General features: G+C 38.9%; 1 protein-coding gene across 1 annotated transcript in view; it reads left to right on the forward strand.

Moving 5' to 3' along the window:
- Positions 1-7299, forward strand: part of comp (cartilage oligomeric matrix protein) — a 44929-nt gene extending 37630 nt beyond the window's left edge. The window contains exons 17-19 of the mRNA XM_061975888.2: positions 2163-2335; positions 2421-2560; positions 7068-7299. Coding sequence (XP_061831872.2) covers positions 2163-2335; positions 2421-2560; positions 7068-7126 — 372 coding nt within the window. The 3' untranslated portion in view covers positions 7127-7299. The remainder of the gene's footprint in view (positions 1-2162; positions 2336-2420; positions 2561-7067) is intronic.
- The last annotated feature ends 15500 nt before the right edge of the window (positions 7300-22799 follow it).

The following is a 22799-nucleotide window of genomic DNA, read 5'->3' on the forward strand; positions in this document are numbered from 1 at the left end:
GTTCTCCTGAAATGTGTTTGTCATTCTTGTTTGGTGTGGGTTCACAGTGTGGCGCATATTTGTAACAGTGTTAAAGTTGTTTATACGGCCACCCTCAGTGTGACCTGTGTGGCTGTTGACCAAGTATGTCTTGCAGTCACATACGTGTGTGTACAGAAGCCAAATACAACATGTGACTGGGCTGGCACGCTGTTTGTACAAGTTGTAGAGGGCGCTAAAGACAGTGCCATCACGGCACGCCCTTAATATTGTTGTTTGGGTGAAAATCGGCAGACATTCGAGAGAAATGGTTGCCCTGAAATTCGGGAGTTTCCCGGAAAAATCGGGAGGGTTGGCAAGTATGACGCTGTCAAGCGCCATTCATATAAAACTTGCGGGCCGCGCTAACATTCAATTTTCATATTAAGGTGTGGGCCACAAAATAACGCCGCATGTCTGAGACCCCTGATCTAAAGACATCAAGACTGTTTCAGAAGATGTACTGCAAGGCCTCCAAACTGTAATGAGCAACAAGAACCATTTCAGTCAGATTTTTGTTGGATTTTGCTAACCAATGCCTGGTTTGCCTTACATTTGATTACATCATATACTGACATCATTTAGTGGTACGGTCAGTGCAGGTGGACTGAGATCCATCTCTCTGGCTGTCTCGGTCTGCCTGTTTGGTCTGGTCCTGGGTTCAGAAGACTGCGTTCACACTTGGCCAAACAAATTGTAAGAATTAAAGTTTGTTTTAACTGGACCAAAAGTGAAAATACAGACTACCGTATTTTTCGGACTATAAGTCGCAGTTTTTTTCATAGTTTGGCCGGGGGTGCAACTTATACTCAGGAGCGACTTATGTGTGAAATTATTAACACATTACCGTAAAATATCAAATAATATTATTTAGCTCATTCACGTAAGAGACTAGACGTATAAGATTTCATGGGATTTAGCGATTAGGAGTGACAGATTGTTTGGTAAACGTATAGCATGTCCTATATGTTATAGTTATTTGAATGACTCTTACCATAATATGTTACGTTAACATACCAGGCACGTTCTCAGTTGGTTATTTATGCCTCATATAACGTACACTTATTCAGCCTGTTGTTCACTATTCTTTATTTATTTTAAATTGCCTTTCAAATGTCTATTCTTTGCATACTTGCCAACCCTCCCGGATTTTCCGGGAGACTCCCGAAATTCAGCGCCTCTCCCGAAAACCTCCCGGGACAAATATTCTCCCGAAAATCTCCCGATTTTCAGCGGAACTGGAAGCCATGCCCCCTCCAGCTCCACGCGGACCTGAGTGAGTAAACTAAATCATCCAGACTAGAGATAAATTGTATTGTTATGTTTATTTTACCTAAAAATAAATATATTTATTAATTAAAAAAAAAAAAAAACTAAATACATTTTTACTATATTTTGCTAAAAACATCAAAATTAATTGTATTTTTATTTGTATTTTTTCGTGACTCCTTATTACATCCAGCCATAGAATTATACATTAAAATAAACATATTTGAAATAATTGATTTTAAATTATCATAATAATTCATTTAAAATGACCATATTTAATTATTAAAATAATTGCTTGTTTAACAACAACTTTAGCATTTTATTCATTACATTTTGAAACTCTCAGAAGCCAAGTTATGTTATATTCCTTAATATTTATTTATGCAAGTTTGAGGTATCAATTATCTAAACACAGTTTGTCTGCATATTTTCAGGATTTAGATATCTATATATATATATATATATATATATATATATATATATATATGTATGAAATACTTGACTTGGTGAATTCTAGTCAATATACTCCTCCCCTCTTAACCACGCCCCGCCCCACTCCCGACCACGCCCCCCACCCCCTACCTCCCGAAATCGGAGGTCTCAAGGTTGGCAAGTATGATTCTTTATGTTGGGTTTGATCAAATACATTTCCCCAAAAAATATGACTTATACACCAGTGCGACTTATTTATGTTGTTTTCCTTCTTTATTATGCATTTTCGGCAGGTGCGACTTATACTCTGAAAAATACGGTATATGCATCACCGCTAAATTCTCCTTAGATGATCATGTCAACAAATACTTATAAGTCGCTGAGTTATATACTGCAAAGGCCGATGCAAGACACGATCAAGTTTTATTTATGGCTTTGTGAAGGCCGTCAAGTCCAATACAGGACCAGGTGAGAACCTACGAAACGCCTTGTGGCACACCGGCGACACGAGTGACCAGGTGAAGCTGCTGTGGAAAGACGCTCGCAATGTTGGCTGGAAGGACAAGACCTCTTATCGCTGGTTCCTCCAGCACCGACCGGCTGACGGATACATCAGGTACTTGTCCCGCTACCACAGCACATTCGTCTACTTATGGACGGCATATGACATATTTGATGTTCTTTGCTCTTTCGGGGTGCAGGGTACGCTTCTATGAGGGTCCCCAGAAGGTGGCAGACACCGGAGTGGTAATAGACGGTACAATGAGAGGAGGCCGACTCGGAGTCTTCTGCTTCTCCCAGGAGAACATCATCTGGGCCAACCTGCGTTACCGCTGCAATGGTGACCAACCAAGAAGCTTTTCTGTGATTAGATTTCAGAATCAGAATAGTTTTATTGCCATTGTTTGAGAACGGGTTCACAAACTAGGAATTTTTCTTAGTGCAATCAAATTTGAACTCCGAATTGTAAGACTTTAGGGCAGGGTTATTCAACTAAATTGTTTTGGTGGCCACATTTGAAGAAAACTAAGGACCAAGGGGGGCGGACTAATTTTTTCACTCTTATTTTTATTTTGTTATCCTGAGAACCACGATCATTTGCGGTGGACAACGGGAACACTCTTCTGTTTCTACAGACTACTGCAAAAAAACAAAGTCAAATATTAGCTTCAGGCGCTCTAGTGTTTTTAGGAGTTTGCTACAAATATGAAAGTCTCTTCCAAGTTTTTTAATTGAATCCGTGGGCCGAATTTGGTTGAAACAGCCCTGCCTTAGGGGATTCTAATTCAGAGTTTCTATTGTAAACTGCTAGGCTGTTTTCGACGAAGGATTTTCATACTCAATTTGTTAAATTTGGCCCGTAGTTCACGATTTGTGGACCGTCTTCAATATATTTTATATGCTAGCAAAAGCACATCTAAGCTAATACACTTCAAAAAGTCGGTGTTCAAAAACAAGACAAAATTATCGCTACCTTCTAATAAAAACAAAATGTAATACTTCTTATTATGAACATAGATTCATTCATTTGAAGCCAAAGCAGCAAAGTTGCAACAATACTACTTGGAGGGCCTAACGTGACACAATTAACTAAATAAATATTTAAAAAATTACTTAAATATGGCATTATCCATCCATTTTCTACCGCTTGTCCCTTTTGGGGTCGCGGGGGGTGCCGTAGCCTATCTCAGCTGCATTCGGGCGGAAGGCGGCGTACACCCTGGACAAGTCGCCACTTCATCGCAGGGACAACACAGACAGACAGACAACATGTCCCATTTAAATCCCAAATAATTGTAATAGATAAATTGCTGTATATGCTGTAATTATGTTAATTAATTATAATTGGAATCTAATACAAAAATGTGTTATTAAATGTGTCAGTTTATGTGATGTAAAATAAAATGTAATAATTTATAAATGTAATTAATTATAGATATCATTATTTCATGATTTAATTTATTATTTAATTAATTAATGGAACTTTTAAGTAACTTTTTAAAGATATATTATTCATTTATTTAGTTTTGGCCCTCCATAATACTGCACACACATTGCAGTAAAAATATAGCCACACTGCAAAAAGTCAGTGTTCAAAAACAAGAAAAAACAAAACAAAAATTAGGGGTATTTTATTTGAACTAAGCTAAATTATCTGCCAATATAACAAGAAAATTCAACTTGTCAAGACTTTCCAAAACAAGTAAAATGAGCTAACCTCAATGAACCCCAAAATACCTTAAAATAAGTATATTCTCACTAATAACAAGTGCACTTTTCTTGGTAGAAAAAAGAGAGAGACCTTTTTGCTCAATATGTTGAAAAATATTCTTAAATTAAGTAAATGCTAGTGCCATTATCTTGACATAATGATATGTCAGGATACATGATTTTTTTTTCATGCTTGAAGTAAGAAATTTTTACTTTAAAAAAGTAGTTTTATACTTGTGAGTGTAGATGACACAGCTTTGCAAAAGTTGATATTCTAGTTTCAAGCATGTTTTACTCAATATAGGTCATCAAATCTCAGCAACAAGCTGTAATATCTTACTGAGATCATTTAGGACCAAAATCCTTAAAACAAGTAAAACACTCTAACATAAAATCTGCTTAGTGAGAAGAATTATCTTATCAGACAGAAAATAAGCAAATATCACCCTTATTTGAGATATTTAATCTTACTTAGATTTCAGTTTTTGCAGTGTAGTGATTCCCACATATAAACAGATGTCATTTGTGACATGCTCCACCTCAAAAAGGCTTAAACTCTCAGGTTAATAAATAAACACGGCAGACGTTCGGCAGTTTAGTGAGGTCCTCAGATCGGCCCAATGAACTTAAGGAAGGATCATTACCGTTGCCAATTTCCAGCGAGTCCCACGGAGGGAGGAAAGAGGTTCAATGTCCAACGTTTGATAGTCCAATTACAACTCAAATAGTCAACTATGATAAGACACGCGTAGGATACCGTAATTGTTATTTAATGCATGCAAGCAGTGGTTCTCAAACTTATTTCACCAAGTACCAACTCAGAAAGACCTTGGCTCTCCAAGTACCACCATAAAGACCACCATTAGTGTCCGCCATGAGATCGGTAGATTGTGAGTTCAAACCCCGGCTGGGTCATACCAAAGACTACAAAAATGGGAGCCATTACCTCCCTGCTTGACACTCAGCATCAAGGGTTGGAATTGGGGGTTAAATCACCAAAATGATTCCCGAACGCGGACACCGCTGCTGCTCACTGCTCCCCTCACCTCCCAGGGGGTGGAACTAGGTGATGGGTCAAATGCAGAGGGTAATTTCACCACACCTAGTGGGCGTGTGACCATCAGTGGTACTTTAACTTTAAAATACAGTAGTAAAGTACCGTATTTTTCGGAGTATAAGTCGCACCGGAGTATAAGTCGCACCGGCCAAAAATGCATAATAAAGAAGGAAAAAAACATATATAAGTCGCACTGGAGTATAAGTCGCATTTTTGGGGGGAAATTTATTTGATAAAACCCAACACCAAGAATAGACATTTGAAAGGCAATTTAAAATAAATAAAGAATAGTGAACAACAGGCTGAATAAGTGTATGTTATATGAGGCATAAATAACCAACTGAGAACGTGCCTTGTATGTTAACGTAACATATTATGGTAAGAGTCATTCAAATAACTATAACATATAGAACATGCTATACGTTTACCAAACAATCTGTCACTCCTAATCGCTAAATCCCAAGAAATCTTATACGTCTAGTCTCTTACGTCAGTGGTTCTCAAAAGGGGGTACGCGTACCCCTGGGGGTACTTGAAGCTTTGCCAAGGGGTACGTGAGACTTTTTTTTAAATATTCTAAAAATAGCAACAATTCAAAAATCCTTTATAAATATAAAGTTAAAGTACCAATGATTGTCACACACACACTAGGTGTGGCGAGATTATTCTCTGCATTTGACCCATCACCCTTGATCACCCCCTGGGAGGTGAGGGGAGCAGTGGGCAGCAGCGGTGGCCGCGCCCGGGAATCATTTTGGTGATTTAACCCCCAATTCCAACCCTTGATGCTGAGTGCCAAGCAGGGAGGTAATGGGTCCCATTTTTTTATAGTCTTTGGTATGACTCGGCCGGGGTTTGAACTCACAACCTACCGATCTCAGGGCGGACACTCTAACCACTACGCCACTGAGTAGGTATAATAAAATATAATATAAATAAAAACCTATCTTTTTTTCCAAATAGTTCAAGAAAGACCACTACAAATGAGCAATATTTTGCACTGTTATACAATTGAATACATCAGAAACTGATGACATAGTGCTGTATTTTACTTCTGTATCTCTTTTTTTCAACCAAAAATGCTTTGCTCTGATTAGGGGGTACTTGAATTTAAAAAAAATTCACAGGGGGTACATCACTAAAAAAAGGTTGAGAACCGTTGTCTAACGTGAATGAGCTAAATAATATTATTTGATATTTTACGGTAATGTGTTAATAATTTCACACATAAGTCGCTCCCGAGTATAAGTCGCAACCCCAAACTATGAAAAAAACTGAGATTTATAGTCCGAAAAATACGGTAGGCCTCAGTATTCATTAAAACAAGGCCGAGATTTTATTTAACAAGTATATTTAATATTTTTTGGCCCCTGTAACATTACACACAGTTTGAACAGTAACACTGTTTGAAAATGGAAAAATAAAACACTGTACCTTAATCAAGCGATTCTTTGGCGTACCACAAGATGGAGCCAGCGTGCCACGAGTGGTACACGGTACCACAGTTTGAGAATCCCTGTATGCGAGGAACTTAAATTGTCAATTAAGAGATTTGAATTTTTTCTTGTACTTGTTAGATAGAGAAAACAAAATGAATAGGATCTGAGTTCCAGTCAGTCAGGAGATCAAAGGTTTGAAACTGTGTGGATTTTGCCTCCTCTCGCATCCCCAAATCCATCCATCCATCCATTTCCTACCGCTTGTCCCTTTTTGGGGTCGCCGGAGCCTATCTCAGCTGCAAATCATGCTAGTTTATTGAATCCTCTAGGTTTTCCACAGGTGTGAATAATTGTTTTGTTTGATTGATTGATTGATTGAAACTAGTATTAGTATATTGCACAGTACAGTACATATTCCGTACAAATGACCACTAAATGGTAACACCCGAATCAGTTTTTCAACTTGTTTAAGTCGAGGTCCACGTTAATTAATTAATGGGGTCTATTTGTTTACTCTGACTGGTGACCAGTCAAAAGTGTACCCTGTGTCTTAGCCAAAGTCAGCTGGGATAGGCTCCAGCTCACCCGTGACCCTAACGAGGGAAAGCAAATATAAAATGTCTGTTTCTTTCTGTCTGCAGACACTCTACCAGGAGACTTTGACACTTACCAGGCTCAGCAGGTTCGGGTGGTGGCCTGAAGAGAATGCATCAAAAAACCATCAAAACCAAGGAATTCTGAAAAAATGCTAAGTAATGCACATTAAAACCTGAAGACTGATTAGTCTGATGATCCAAGTCAATGAAAACTGAATAAGGCCCTAAAATTGTTCGTGTTGGTTACAAGTTGCTCTTAACATCTGACTCCTACACATTTTTACAAATTAATAAAGCTGGACTTTTAGTAAATGATGAGTCACTTACATCCATGTTTACTAAGGCTGTGAAAGTAAACGAGTTGGTAACAAATGCAATTAATCACAAAATGATCGCAATAATCGTGTTTAAACACAGATTATTGACAATTTAACAATATCAACACAATATTTTAACTAGTTCCTTATTCTTCCTACATTGCATACAAGTGTTTGATTAAAACGAAGTCAATAGTACACAAGACGTAACTAAACAAAAGCAACAAAAAATGCTATTTACTACTCATTTAAAATAGGACTGTCAAAAATAATGAGTTAACTCATGATTAATCACAAAAAAATATCACATGAATCATGTATCGTTGTACAAACCCCGTTTCCATATGAGTTGGGAAATTGTGTTAGATGTAAATATAAACGGAATACAATGATTTGCAAATCATTTTCAACCCATATTCAGTTGAATATGCTACAAAGACAACATATTTGATGTTCAAACTGACAAAGGTTTTTTTTTTTGCAAATAATCATTAACTTTAGAATTTGATGCCAGCAACACGTGACAAAGAAGTTGGGAAAGTTGGCAATAAATACTGATAAAGTTGAGGAATGCTCATCAAACACTTATTTGGAACATCCCACAGGTGAACAGGCAAATTGGGAACAGGTGGGTGCCATGATTGGGTATAAAAGTAGATTCCATGAAATGCTCAGTCATTCACAAACAAGTATGGGGTGAGGGTCACCACTTTGTCAACAAATGCGTGAGCAAATTGTTGAACAGTTTAAGAAAAACCTTTCTCAACCAGCTATTGCAAGGAATTTAGGGATTTCACCATCTACGGTCCGTAATATCATCAAAGGGTTCAGAGAATCTGGAGAAATCACTGCACGTAAGCAGCTAAGCCCGTGACCTTCGATCCCTCAGGCTGTACTGCATCAACAAACGACATCAGTGTGTAAAGGATATCACCACATGGGCTCAGGAACACTTCAGAAACCCACTGTCAGTAACTGCAATTGGTCGCTACATCTTTAAGTGCAAGTTAAAACTCTCCTATGCGAGGCGAAAACCGTTTATCAACAACACCCAGAAACGCCGTCGGCTTCGCTGGGCCTGAGCTCATCTAAGATGGACTGATTTAAAGTGGAAAAGTGTTCTGTGGTCTGACGAGTTCACATTTTAAATTGTTTTTGGAAACTGTGGACGTCGTGTCCTCCGGACCAAAGAGGAAAAGAACCATCCGGATTGTTATAGGCGCAAAGTTGAAAAGCCAGCATCCGTGATGGTATGGGGGTGTATTAGTGCCCAAGACATGGGTAACTTACACATCTGTGAAGGCGCCATTAATGCTGAAAGGTACATACAGGTTTTGGAGCAACATATGTTGCCATCCAAGCAACGTTACCATGGACGCCCCTGCTTATTTCAGCAAGACAATGCCAAGCCACGTGTTACATCAACGTGGCTTCATAGTAAAAGAGTGCGGGTACTAGACTGGCCTGCCTGTAGTCCAGACCTGTCTCCCATTGAAAATGTGTGGCGCATTATGAAGCCTAAAATACCACAACGGAGACCCCCGGACTGTTGAACAACTTAAGCTGTACATCAAGCAAGAATGGGAAAGAATTCCACCTGAGAAGCTTAAAAAATGTGTCTCCTCAGTTCCCAAACGTTTACTGAGTGTTGTTAAAAGGAAAGGCCATGTAACACAGTGGTGAACATGCCCTTTCCCAACTACTTTGGCACGTGTTGCAGCCATGAATTCTAAGTTAATTATTATTTGCAAAAAAAAAATGAAGTTTATGAGTTTGAACATCAAATATGTTGTCTTTGTAGTGCATTCAATTGAATATGGGTTGAAAAGGATTTGCAAATCATTGTATTCCGTTTATATTTACATCTAACACAATTTCCCAACTCATATGGAAACGGGGTTTGTAGATTAATCACAATTTATGTTCAAAGCACATGTTCTTTTACCTTAAGCGCAGATGGTTACCTAAATGGGGTGGCGTGTGTGTGTGTGTGTGCGTGTGTGTGTGTGTGTGTGTGTGTGTGTGTGCGTGTGGGTGTGTGTGTGTGTGTGTGTGTGTGTGAGTGGGGGTGTTATACAGTCAGCGCAAAGATGGAGACTCCGACTCGTGTGTTCTGTGGCGAATTCCGCTTCAAAATAACTCAAGACAAAACTTAAGATAATATTGTTATCAAATAAAGGACGTGCGTTCAAGGAGAACATTTAAAATATTTCGCGTATGACCTGCTGACAATAAAATTGCACTCGTGTTTAAACAATCGTGGCTTTTTTCAAGTTAATTTGAATTATGCAGGCGAGTAATTTACTGTCATTAATTGTGATTAATCAAAAATGGGATTGGTCTGAAATGGGATTGGTCTGATTAAAAAAAAATATTGTTTAACCGCACTTGTTTTGCTGCAAAAGGCCCAGTTGGGGTGTAAATTAGCAGTCAAGACGCTAACAACATCAATCCATTCAAAACAGTTGGGGTGTCCCCGAGCCGATATTGATACCAGTCCGATATCCGCAAAAAAAAAAACAGTATCAGCCTATATCAGTTTGCATCTTAAATCTCCAATACAAGCAGTCCTGCAGCATGTTTACTTGTGCAAAGCTGAACAGTTCAAATCTAAACTTCCTCCATTATTTCTTGTATTTTAGTGAAGTCATGTCTAAAAAGTAAACATGGTAAGCTATCCTGTAGCTACTAGGTCAGGGGTCTGCAACCTGCGGCTCTAGAGCCACTTGCGGCTCTTTAGCGCCGCCCTAGTGGCTCCCTGGAGCTTTTTCAAAAATCTACGATAATAAAAAAAGATGGGGGAAAATATATTTTTGTTTTAATATGGTTTCTGTAGGAGGACAAACATGACACAAACCTCCCTAATTGTTAGAAATCCCACAGTTTATATTAAACATGATTATCTGATGAGAGTATTTGGTGAGCGCCGTTTTGTCCTACTAATTTTGGCGGTCCTCGAACGGACCGTAGTTTGTTTACATGTATAACTTTCTTCAACGATGCCACAGAAAGACATATTTTATACCACTCATTCTTTGTCTCATTTTGTCCACCAAACTTTTTATGCTGTGCGCGAATGCACAAAAGGTGAACTTTGTTGATGTTATTGACTTGTTTGGAGTGCTAATCAGGCATATTTGGCAAGCTAATCCATGCTAACATGCTATTTAGGCTAGCTGCATGTACATATTGCATCATTATGCCTCATTTGTAGGTATATTTGAGCTCATTTAATTTTCTTAACTTAACTTAAACTATCATTTTGATAGTAGGCTAATATAGCTAGTAAAGACACTTATATCATGTGTTGACTTCATTATATCACTTATAGAAGGCTTTAAGTTTCTTGCGGCTCCAGACAGATTTGTTTTTGTATTTTTGGTCCAATATGGTTCTTTCAACATTTTGGGTTGCCGACGCCTGTACTAAGTGCTAGCAGCTAAGCACAAAATAAACAGCACACGAGCTAGACATACACTATATTGCCAAAAGTATTTGGCCACCCATCCAAATGATATATATATATATATATATATATATATATATATATATATATATATATATATCCAGGTGTCCTAATCACTTGGCCTGGTGTATAAAATCAAGCACTAAGGCATGAAGACTGTTTCTACAAACATTTGTGAAAGAATGGGCCGCTCTCAGTGATTTCCAGCGTGGAACTGTCATAGGATGCCACCTGTGCAACAAATCCAGTCGTGAAATTTCCTCGCTCCTAAATATTCCAAAGTTGACTTTATTATAAGGAAAGTGAAGAGTTTGGGAACAACAGCAACTCAGCCACCAAGTGGTAGGCCACGTAAACTGACAGAGAGGGGTCAGCAGATGCTGAAGCGTATAGTGCAAAGACTTTCTGCACAGTCAGTTGCTACAGAGCTCCAAACTTCATGTGACCTTTCAGTTAGCCCACGTACAGTACGCAGAGAGCTTCATGGAATGGGTTTGCATGGCCGTGCAGCTGCATCTAAGCCATACATCACTATGAATCACGCTTTTCCATCTGGCAAGCTGATGAACGAGTCTGGGTTTGGAGGTTGTCAGGAGAACAATACATTTCGGACTGCATTGTGCCGAGTGTGAAATTTGGTGGAGGAGGAATTATGGTGTGGGGTTGTTTTTCAGGAGTTGGGCTTGGAACTTTGAATGCTCCAGGATACCAAAACATTTTGGTCAATTCCATGGGATGGCACTTCAAGTTCAAATGTGAGTAAAGGCCAAATACTTTTGTCAATATAGTGTATGTAGTTGAACAACACTGCAGTCGACAACTCAGCATTTGTCAATATAAACTCGTATCAAATAATAATAGTCGCATATTATTTATATATTGAAATCTCCAAGCCAGAAATGTATTAAAAAGTATCCAGTACCGAACGTGTCTGCATCATTCAACTTACTTCGTCGGTGTCGCCAAAAGAACAATTACCACTTCACCTAAAATTAACAGCAGCATAAGTCTAAGTCTGCCCAGTGGTTTTGTGGTTAAGAGTGTCCACCCTGAGACTGGTAGGTCGTGAGTCATACCAAAGACTATAAAAATGGGAGCCATTACCTCCCTGCTTGGCACTCAGCATCAAGGGTTGGAATTGGGGGTTAAATCACCAAAAATGATTCCCGAGCTTGGCCATCGCTGCTGCTCACTGCTCCCCTCACCTCCCAGGTGGTGAACAAGAGGATGGGTCAAATGCAGAGGATAATTTCACCACACCTAGTGTGTGTGTGACAATCATTGGTACTTTAACTTGAACTTAATCCAGATAGTTAATATGAAATTGGTAATTGTTACTATTGTTATCTGAGAAATTTCACTTGATCAAGCCTTTTCTAACATTCCACACTACAAAATAATAAATGTCCAGTATGTCTGATTTGTGCGGATATTGAATCGAATCAATATCGGCATCAGCCAATACTCAAGGCTCCAATATCGGTATCGCACCCCTAAAAAAAAAACATTCCTGTCTTTGCAAAAAAACTAAGCTTGAACGTTAAGTAAAAGACATGCACTTTTGGTAACTCAATAGCTTTTAGTGGAAATCAAACCTTTTCACAAGCATGCACATATCCAAAATAATCTTGCAAATTGGCATTTTGGAAATACAGATTACAAAATCGAAGGCGCAGACAATATACAGCATGGCGGTTTGGAACATCATGCGTGCTCACAGCAACAACTTTGCACTCAGCACATTTTTGCAAATCAAGACGTCGGTGCAGAGAACACGAGTCATCCACATTCAAATTTAATTGGCATTTTTCTTTCAGCTTATAAACAAACGGTCACATTAGTAGAATCACATGGCAACAAAGAAATACCTACAGACCTTTTTTACTACGACTTACAGGACAACAGTGATCAAATGCTATCATCACTATAAGCTTGAAGAGGATCGGAAACTTTTCCACTTTTCAACGAACTGTACAGTTCTTTAGAAAAAACGTGTGCAATTAAAGGGAACTTTTTAATTCAGACCTAAAACAAACACGCAATAAGGACTGACTGAAGAATACACCTTTTGAAACACTCGACTGGATATGCTTTACCTCCTATGAACGCAAGATGGGTGCATGTTGTGCTAAACCAGGGGTGTCCAAAGTGTCTTGACTGAGGGGATATTCTGTGTCATTAGATCACACCAGTTTGTACCTAAAATGTGAATGTTTTGCTCCAATAGCTTAGCGTGTACTCATAGGCGCCGAGCACCCATTTGGGATTTATACAACTTTCAATCTTTCCAATAATTTTTGAAAATATCAAACTTGTTGATGTTAGTTTTGTGGCAAGTTTGGTCCGTTTTACGTACTAAAAAGTCACAAATCATATAGTCTTTAATTGACAAAGTATGTGTAGTCTTTAATTGACAAAGTCTAACCAAGATTTCATTGTGCCCAATAATGATGAATTGGGACGCACTGCACACTTACTCAACAGCCATACATGTCCCACTAAGGGTGGCAGTATAAACAATGCCAACACTGTCATAAATATGTGCCATGTAGTGAAACCACACTAAACAACGACGACAAACACATTTTGGAAGAATATTTGCACCGCAACACAACATAAACACTCCAGAACAAATCCCCAGAATTCCCTGCAGCACCAACTCTTCCGGGACGCTACAATATAAACAAACGCCATTGGTAGATCTACACCTAACATCCACTGTAATGATACCACGTACAATAGCGTATCTCGTCGATACTACTATGATTACATCGATATTTTTTAACATCACAAAATCTTGTTTTAAAAGAAAATTTATATTACATTTATAAACGTCCCTGGACACATGAGGACTTTGAATATGACCAATATTGTAAATAATAATGTAAATACTTGGTATCAGATTGATATCCAAATTTGTGGTATCATCCAAAACTAATGTAAAGTATCAAACAACAGAAGAATAAGTGATTATTGCATTTTACCAGAAGTGTAGATAGAACATGTTAAAAGAGAAAGTAAGCAGATATTAACAGTAAATGAACAAGTAGATTAATAATTAATTTTCTACCACTTGTCCTTAATAATATTGACAAAATAATAGAATGATAAATGACACAATATGTTACTGCATATGTCAGCAAACAAATTAGGAGCTTTTGTTTGTTTACTTACTAAGAAAAGACAAGTTGTCTAGTATGTTCACTATTTTATTTAAGGACTAAATTGCAATAAGAAACATATGTTTAATGTACCCTAAGATTTTTTTGTTAAAATAAAGCCAATAATTAAATTTTTTGTGGTCCCCTTTATTTAGAAAAGTACCGAAAAGTACCAAAATATTGGTGTAGGGACAACACTAATACACACACACCGAGCACCCACTGGCAGAAATGTAGATCGGCGCCTATGCGTATACTTGATTGCTTTATAGCATGTTTAATGTATCAAATGCATTCAAGTTTGGACACCCCTGTGCTAATTAGTCCAGCAGGTAAGACCTGTCACCAACCGTAGCAATTAAGGTCAGCTTAGAGGTGATATGTGCATCCCGTACTTTCCATGCATAAAGCCTGAAATGTTGCTTTTCCTCACAACCATCATAATTCACACACGACCTGACTCAAGCTCTCCAGAGCCCCCTCCTAAAGATCAAAATAACTTTGTTTCTCCTCATGTCAGTTAAAGTTGTATTAGCTGCCTCACTTGTGTCAATCACAATTCCCATCACCCAGCACCCTTCTGGAAAAAGCATCTTGTGTAGCTTTTCTTTATTGAAGAATATGCTTTTTAGTGCACTGTTATTACTTGAATAGCAAACTACCACATACTCAAAAGCTCAAGGGGCGTCTTGTGTGTAGGGATGCAACAATTAACTGGTTTTATGATTAATCGTGACTAAAAACATCGCAATTATGGAATTACAAAAGCTCCACGGCACAATGTGTTTCAGTCCTCCTCACTCGGACATTATCCTGGTACTTTATTTTGGGCACAACCTGCACGCAATGAAAACAAAAATATACCAGCTTATAGGCGGCTATCGAGAGACATGCAAGTACGCTACATCAGCAGCACTATACAATGGTATCTAATTATGTGTGTTCCATTATTAACACAGCATGAAATAGATGAATAAAAATTAATAAAATGGGCATGGAATGACAGTTGGTGATAGTAACACTTGAGTTTATTTCCCACATGATTAACATTTTTTCCTACAGGATATAGAAAGTTAACCTTAAGCCTTATATCAATAACACAAGTATTATGATAATCATCAACAATACTTTTTGTATTATAATGTTATTTGATTACTGTTACTTCCGTGATAAATAACACCAAAACATTTTTTTGTGTGAAATTATCGTATTTTCCGGACTACAAAGCGCACCCACTACATTTTGGAAGAAAAAATTATGTTCCCATGTATTAGCCGCACCGGACTATTAGCCGCAGATATCGTATTTTTCGGAGTATAAGTCGCTCCGGAGTATAAATCGCACCGGCCGAAAATGCATAATAAAGAAGGGAAAAAACATACATAAGTCGCACTGACTTACACGGGCGTATAAGTCGCATTTTTGGGGGAAATTTATTTGATAAAACCCAACACCAAGAATAGACATTTGAAAGGCAATTTAAAATAATAAAAAATAGTGAACAACAGGCTGAATAAGTGTACGTTATATGAAGCATAAATAACCAACTGAGAACGTGCCTGGTATGTTAACGTAACACATTATGGTAAGAGTCATTCAAATAACTATAACATATAGAACATGCTATAAGTTTACCAAACAATCTGTCACTCCTAATCGCTAAATCCCATGAAATCTTATACGTCTAGTCTCTTACGTGAATGAGCTAAATAATATTATTTGATATTTTATGGTAATGTGTTAATAATTTCACACATAAGTCGCTCCTGAGTATAAGTCACACCCCCGGCCAAACCATTAAAAAAAACCTGCGACTTATAGTCCGAAAAAATACGGTATATATACGTTGTGAAGTGAGCCAATAAATGAACGTTCATTTACATACCGTAATTGTTTCCAAACGGCGTCTATAACACTGCAGTAAAACGGCTGATGAAACAAAACAGAAGTCATCGCCATGGACCCACGAGCTGCGGAAGCCAGCTCTCGAATCAGCTAAACAGAACCAATAAGTCCACGGTAATGATTTGGTGAATTTCCGAAACCTAAATGATACAAAAAGAATGCCATTGTTAGTTAATAATAATGTGTTAGCATACTAGCTAATGCTAATGACGCTAGCTTCACATCACACGTGTGATGTTTTTTTAAGTAAAAATGGTTTTAGTTATACTGTAAAACAGACAAACGTTGCTTGGAGTGATAAATGAAGAATCCATACCAGTAGTAACGCTACGGATGGCTAAACGACGGAACGGCACTTGTACTTCCGGTTGAAAGCTCGGTCTCAACAGAAGGGCAATGCAGCACCTGCAGTGAGCAAACTCAACCAAAAGACGGCGCCATAGCACAAACATTAACACACCTATTCAGTGTCTTGACTTGTTTTTTATTTAAACTATTCAGAGCATAGGAAAAAAAGTAGCGGTTTATTGTCCGGAATTTACAGTACCGTATTTTTCGGACTATTAGTCGCAGTATTTTTCATAGTTTGGCCGGTGGTGCGACTTATACTCCGGAGTGACTTATGTGTGAAATTATTAACACATTACCGTAAAATATCACATAATATTATTTAGCTCATTCACGTAAGAGACTAGACGTATAAGATTTCATGGGATTTAGCGATTAGGAGTGACAGATTGTTTGGTAAACGTATAGCATGTTCTATATGTTATAATTATTTGAATGACTCTTACCATAATATGTTACGTTAACATACCAGGCACGTTTATGCCTCATATAACGTACACTTATTCAGCCTGTTGTTCACTATTCTTTATTTATTTTAAATTGCCTTTCAAATGTCTATTCTTGGTGTTGGGTTTTATCAAATAAATTTCCCCCAAAAATGCGCCTTATACTCCAGTGCGACTTAAATATGTTTTTTCCTTCTTTATTATGCATTTTCGGCCGGTGCGCCTTATACTCCGGAGCGACTTATACTCCGAAAAATACGGTAATCAATGGTGAAAGCCTGATTATTACTCAAGACTATAATCTATAATCGTTGCATCCCTACTTGTCTGTGGAAGGGGGTTTAAACGACTGACATGAATTACATTCGGAGTGACGTTCCTTTGCGACACCAGAGCAACAAGCTGCGCTAAAGTAAGCCCTTTCAATATTTGCATCCCCTAAAATCTTCTCAGATAAAAAAAAAACAATGAAATATAGTTTACAAAGAGGAAAATAGAGATTTCATCTTTTCTTTTCACGTGAAAATATCTACATCCAGTGTGAAACAGTCAGCATTCAAATCAGGCAAATCAGTCCCAGTTCAAAAAAGCCAGGAAATGACAAATAAAGTGCGAAGCAACTCGAGGACTAAATGTTGCACCAGAACAAGTAAGGAACAAACGAAACAAAACAAAACAAAAACACAATATGATAGGCACAAGAAAAATATTATCTTATCAGATGTTTAAAAACGTCACTTGAGCATAGCTACAGGAAAGAGTGATAAGCTTACATGGGACACAAATCTGCGCAATGTGCATCAGGTCATGCAAGCTGACTGGAACAAAAAGCAGCAGGCGCACTAAACGCAAAAATGTGCCAAACTGCCAGACAAGGTTGTAGAAAAAGGAACAGGTGCGTGTTTTTTTTTTTTCTTTCTTTCTTACGGGGAGGTGGTGCTACAGAGGGAGGAGAAAGAGCGTAACAGGACAACGTGTCATTGGGCGACCAGGATACTTCCACAATTGATACATTCTTTTATAAAAAAAAAGGGTCATGAAGTAGCATTATACAAAAGGGAACAGGGCCATTAAACAGGTAACAGAAGTAACTGTTGTCAGCAAAGGTTGATTGGAGGGAACTGAACACCTTAAAAGGCCTCTGACGGGTGTGGTCACAATAAGGGATGGGTACCTTTTTCACATTTGAGCAGATACGGTACTAATTTTTAATACTTGTGTGCACGTTCATGGATTAAAAAAGGCTTTTTTTTTTTTATTTAACATTTAAAGGCCTACTGAAACCCACTACTACCGACCACGCAGTCTGATAGTTTATATATCAATGATGAAATCTTAACATTGCAACACATGCCGATACGGCCAGGTTAGCTTACTAAAGTGCAATTTTAAATTTTGCGCGAAATATCCTGCTGAAAACGTCTCGGTATGATGACGTCAGCGCGTGACGTCACGGATTGTAGAGGACATTTTGGGACAGCATGGTGGCCAGCTATTAAGTCGTCTGTTTCCATCGCAAAATTCCACAGTATTCTGGACATCTGTGTTGGTGAATCTTTTGCAATTTGTTCAATGAACAATGGAGACAGCAAAGAAGAAAGCTGTAGGTGGGAAGCGGTGTATTGCGGGCGGCTGCAGCAACACAAACACAGCCGGTGTTTCATTGTTTACATTCCCGAAAGATGACAGTCAAGCTTTACCATTGGCCTGTGGAGAACTGGGACAACAGAGACTCTTACCAGGAGGACTTTGAGTTGGATGCGCAGACACGGTACCGTGAGTACGCATACAGCTGCGGCTTCCGAACATTTGATCGCTTACCCGTACGTGCGTGCCGCTATGTGCATGTCACGTACGTAACTTTGGGGACTTTGGGGAAATATATGTGCTGTATGAACTTTGGGGAGGTGAAGGGTACTTTGGGCTGTGGGATTGAGTGTGTTGTGCAGGTGTTTGAGTTGTATTGGCGGGTTATATGGACGGGAGGGGGGAGGTGTTTGTTATGCGGGATTAATTTGTGGCATATTAAATATAAGCCTGGTTGTGTTGTGGCTAATAGAGTCTTGTGTTTATTTAGTGTTTTAGTCATTCCCAGCTGAATATCAGGTCCCACCCGCCTCTCACAGCATCTTCCCTATCTGAATCGCTCCCACTGCCCTCTAATCCTTCACTCTCACTTTCCTCATCCACCAATTAGGGGTAGCGGGGGGTGTATATTGTAGCGTACCGGAAGAGTTAGTGCTGCAAGGGGTTCTGGGTATTTGTTCTGTTGTGTTTATGTTGTGTTACGGTGCGGCTGTTCTCCCGAAATGTGTTGGTCTTTCTTGTTTGGTGTGGGTTCACAGTGTGGCGCATATTTGTAAGTGTTTAAGTTGTTTATATGGCCACCTTCAGTGTGACCTGTATGGTTGTTGACCAAATAAGCCTTGCATTCACTTGTGTGTGTGAAAAGCCGTAGATATTATGTGACTGGCCCGGCACGCAAAGGCAGTGCCTTTAAGGTTTATTGGCGCTCTGTACTTCTCCCTACGTCCGTGTACACAGCGGCGTTTTAAAAAGTCATACATTTAACTTTTTGAAACCGATACCGATAATTTTGAAACAGATACCAATAATTTCCAATATTACATTTTAAAGCATTTATATCGGTAGTCCGATATTATCGGACATCCCTAGTTTATACTTTAGGAATTGTATTTATTACACGACAGCTGTTTGATTACAACGAGCATTTTAGTTGTAGTTTTCATTTCCACATTTGGAGGAGTTTAAAATTACTAATGCTAACGAGCAAATAGCATATACAATCTAAATCACTATTGTACTAGCACATTTTGAAAAGTGTCGCGTTACTTTTGAGCACTTTCTCGCAGGCATGCTTGCTTTGTTGGTACGAAAAATAGCACCCGTTTTACCTGCCAAGCGCTTGAGCTGGTGGAACAAAAGTATCGAAATATAGTACCTTTTAATATCTGAATTAGGTCAGTACCTATAAAAATACCAAAATTCGGTACCGGTCCCCAGTCACAATAAAGGTGAGGTTTTGGCCGGGTGTGACTGGTGAAAGACTGTTCTGCATGCCAATGGGTCGTTGACCTTAGCGGTGGATTAACAACTTATTGGACATGTTCCCTTGGCGTGAGGCAGTCACTAGGGCAAAGATGCCTGGACATTATTATGAACAGACAATACAGTAGGAAGAGGATTCATATGGCTCCATTCGTCGCGGTTTACCGGACACATGAAACGTGACCAATTGGGGGGGGTGCTCTATCCACTTGAGCCACCAGACAGCAGTAGAGTGCTGAATATCTTAAAATGTGTCTTGTGGCAATTACAACTTTGACCACGGCGTCGGCTACTCTTGTAGAGTGGCGCTTTCCATCATTTTCAGCAGATTGCATTGCAAAATGATTAACCCCCACCTCTTCCTGCCTCACGAGATCCACCCAGGAATGGGGCCATATCAATAATTTCCCTACTGTAGGTCCAAATTGTCAAATTTAAAGGACCGAGCAAAAACCTGCAAATGTGAGTCAATAAGGCATTTTTGCTGAATGTTTCGAATTGGACAGAAAAAAAAAAGTCCAGTTTCCTCAATTCAACCTTCCCTGATTACCACGGCCTTGATGACTGAGAATCTACACAGGCATATTTAACTGTTGCAGCCGACATGCATCCCTTTAGACTTTATGACAACGTTATGTTGCACCCATTCATCCTGTGGCGCCATCAAGGCCTTCATTTAGAGGTTTGTACTGTCATGCATCTTGTTTCATCTATAGCTTATATGTACAAGGTACAAAGAGGAGTGCTCAGCGAGATGACAAGACAAAAAATGACAGAAAACTTCCATTGTTCCGTTTTCACCCTTTGAATGAAAACATCACTTCACCCACAAAGAAAATGTTTTGGGCTTTAAAGGAAAAATCCAGCTCATGTTGTCACTACATCACCAGAGTTTTTTTTTTTTTTTTTAATCTTCTAAATTTGTGTTGTCATAGGAAATCGAGTCTGAGGCAGGAGGAATTTTCCAACTAGACAAGAGAGAAACTCATTTTATGAAGACAGAATGAAGGATTTGAAAATAACACATACAGTGACCATGTTATTTCCCCCCGGTGGTTAAATCCGTTTAAATGCACATTTGGGATTGATGGCCTTGGCAGAGCTAAGCAGAGGTCCCCGTATTGCCAGAACAAATTGATACATAAAAGATATTGATCAGGTAGACTGCAGCAATTACATTAGCACCTATTACCACATAATCCATCGTTAGTCAGTGTTTCACAGACACTCATTTATTTGTGGCGGGCCCACTACAATTAGATTTGGTGTTAACTGTTCGCATTTGCCCACTAAAAACATTATAATGGGACTGTCTGTAAATGTAGCTTGTCCTTACAAGTCTGTACAGTAGATGGCATCGTAACTCCGCGTCTTAACGTGCCTTAAACACACATGGTCTGCAAGAGAATAAGAAGGTATTTATATACTAGTGATATGAGTTCAAACCCCGGCCGAGTCATACCAAAGACTATAAAAATTGGACCCATTGCCTCCCTGCTTGGCACTCAGCATCAAGAGTTGGAATTGGGGGTTAAATCACCAAAAATTATTCCTGGGCGCGGCCACCGCTGCTGCTCACTGCTCCCCTCACCTCCCAGGGGGTGAACAAATGCACAGGACAAATTTCACCACAGCTAGTGTGTGTGTGACTATCATTGGTACATTAATATTATTGTTGCCAATTTTAGTGAGTATTCAGACCCATTTTTTTAATTAAAAAAATCAACTAGCGACAGCATTTGTGGGGTTTTTCTGGTCCTATTGGACAATTTTGGACACTATGAAGTGAAGTGAATTATATTTATAAAGCGCTTTTACATAGTGAAACCCAATATCTAAGTTACATTTAAACCAGTGTGGGTGGCGCTGGGAGCAGGTGGGTAAAGGGTCTTGCCCAAGGACACAACGGCAGTGACTAGGATGGCGGAAGCGGGGATCGAACCTGGAACCCTCAAGTTGCTGGCACAGCCACTCTACCAACCGAGCTCAACCGCCCCCGCATAGTTTGACTGTTTTTGCTCACTTTTGGACTTCCAATGCCTGTATAAAAATGATATGCACATGCGTCGTGGCCAATCATGCAAACCACCACAAATAGATTGCAGTCCTGTGGGAAACGCTGGTACCGAAGTTTATAGGTGCAGTTTGCAGTGGGCTCAAAATAATAGCGAGCATGTTTCCATTAGTGGTTTAAAAGAACATTCTGTAGTAGTCTCAATTAGAAGTTAGACATTGTGGAAATTGCCATTTAGTCCCAATGGAATGATTGGCTGTTTCCCACACTTGTACGTGAATGTGGACAGTGACACACAAAAAAGAAGTCCCACAGAAGCGACCAACGATTTGCAATCATGCTGTTGCTACGTCACGCGATAGATTCAATGATAGCAAAAATTCGCTAAACCTTGCTAAATAGCTATTAAATAACAAACCTAACTGATGCACGCGGTCTTTTGTGAGGAGTAATTTACATGCTCTAACCAGAGCGATGGCCGTTTACACCGCTTGCCGCTAATTCAAAGGCAGGGGCCCTGCTAAGGGCCGTCTGGCATAAACACTCTACGCCGTTATTTAGGGTTACGACGACTAAAGGGTGCCGCATCGTTGTGGTGGCCTGTCACTTTAGAAGATGATCAACATGGTCGTCGTGATCTGGAAATGTTTACTTGTTCTATTTTGATGGACTTAATTGACCTTAATGATGGTGACATTTTTTCCACTGTTACATATAAACTTGACATTTGGAATATAAACACATGACTACTGAACACATTGGATTGAACTGAATTGTAGTTGTCAATGTAGTGCTTTTGTTTATTGGTCATATGTGTTTATTTATAGTAAACACAAATCTTTACTTAACCTGTAATACATTTCTTAATATCTACTTACAAACCCCGTTTCCATATGAGTTGGGAAATTGTGTTGGATGTAAATATAAACGGAATACAATGATTTGCAAATCATTTTCAACCCACATTCAGTTGAATATGCTACAAAGACAACATATTTGATGTTCAAACTGATAAACTTTTTTTTTTTTTTTGCAAATAATCATTAACTTT

This window comes from Nerophis lumbriciformis, linkage group LG14 (assembly GCF_033978685.3).
Source record: "Nerophis lumbriciformis linkage group LG14, RoL_Nlum_v2.1, whole genome shotgun sequence".
Taxonomy (NCBI): Eukaryota; Metazoa; Chordata; class Actinopteri; order Syngnathiformes; family Syngnathidae; genus Nerophis; species Nerophis lumbriciformis.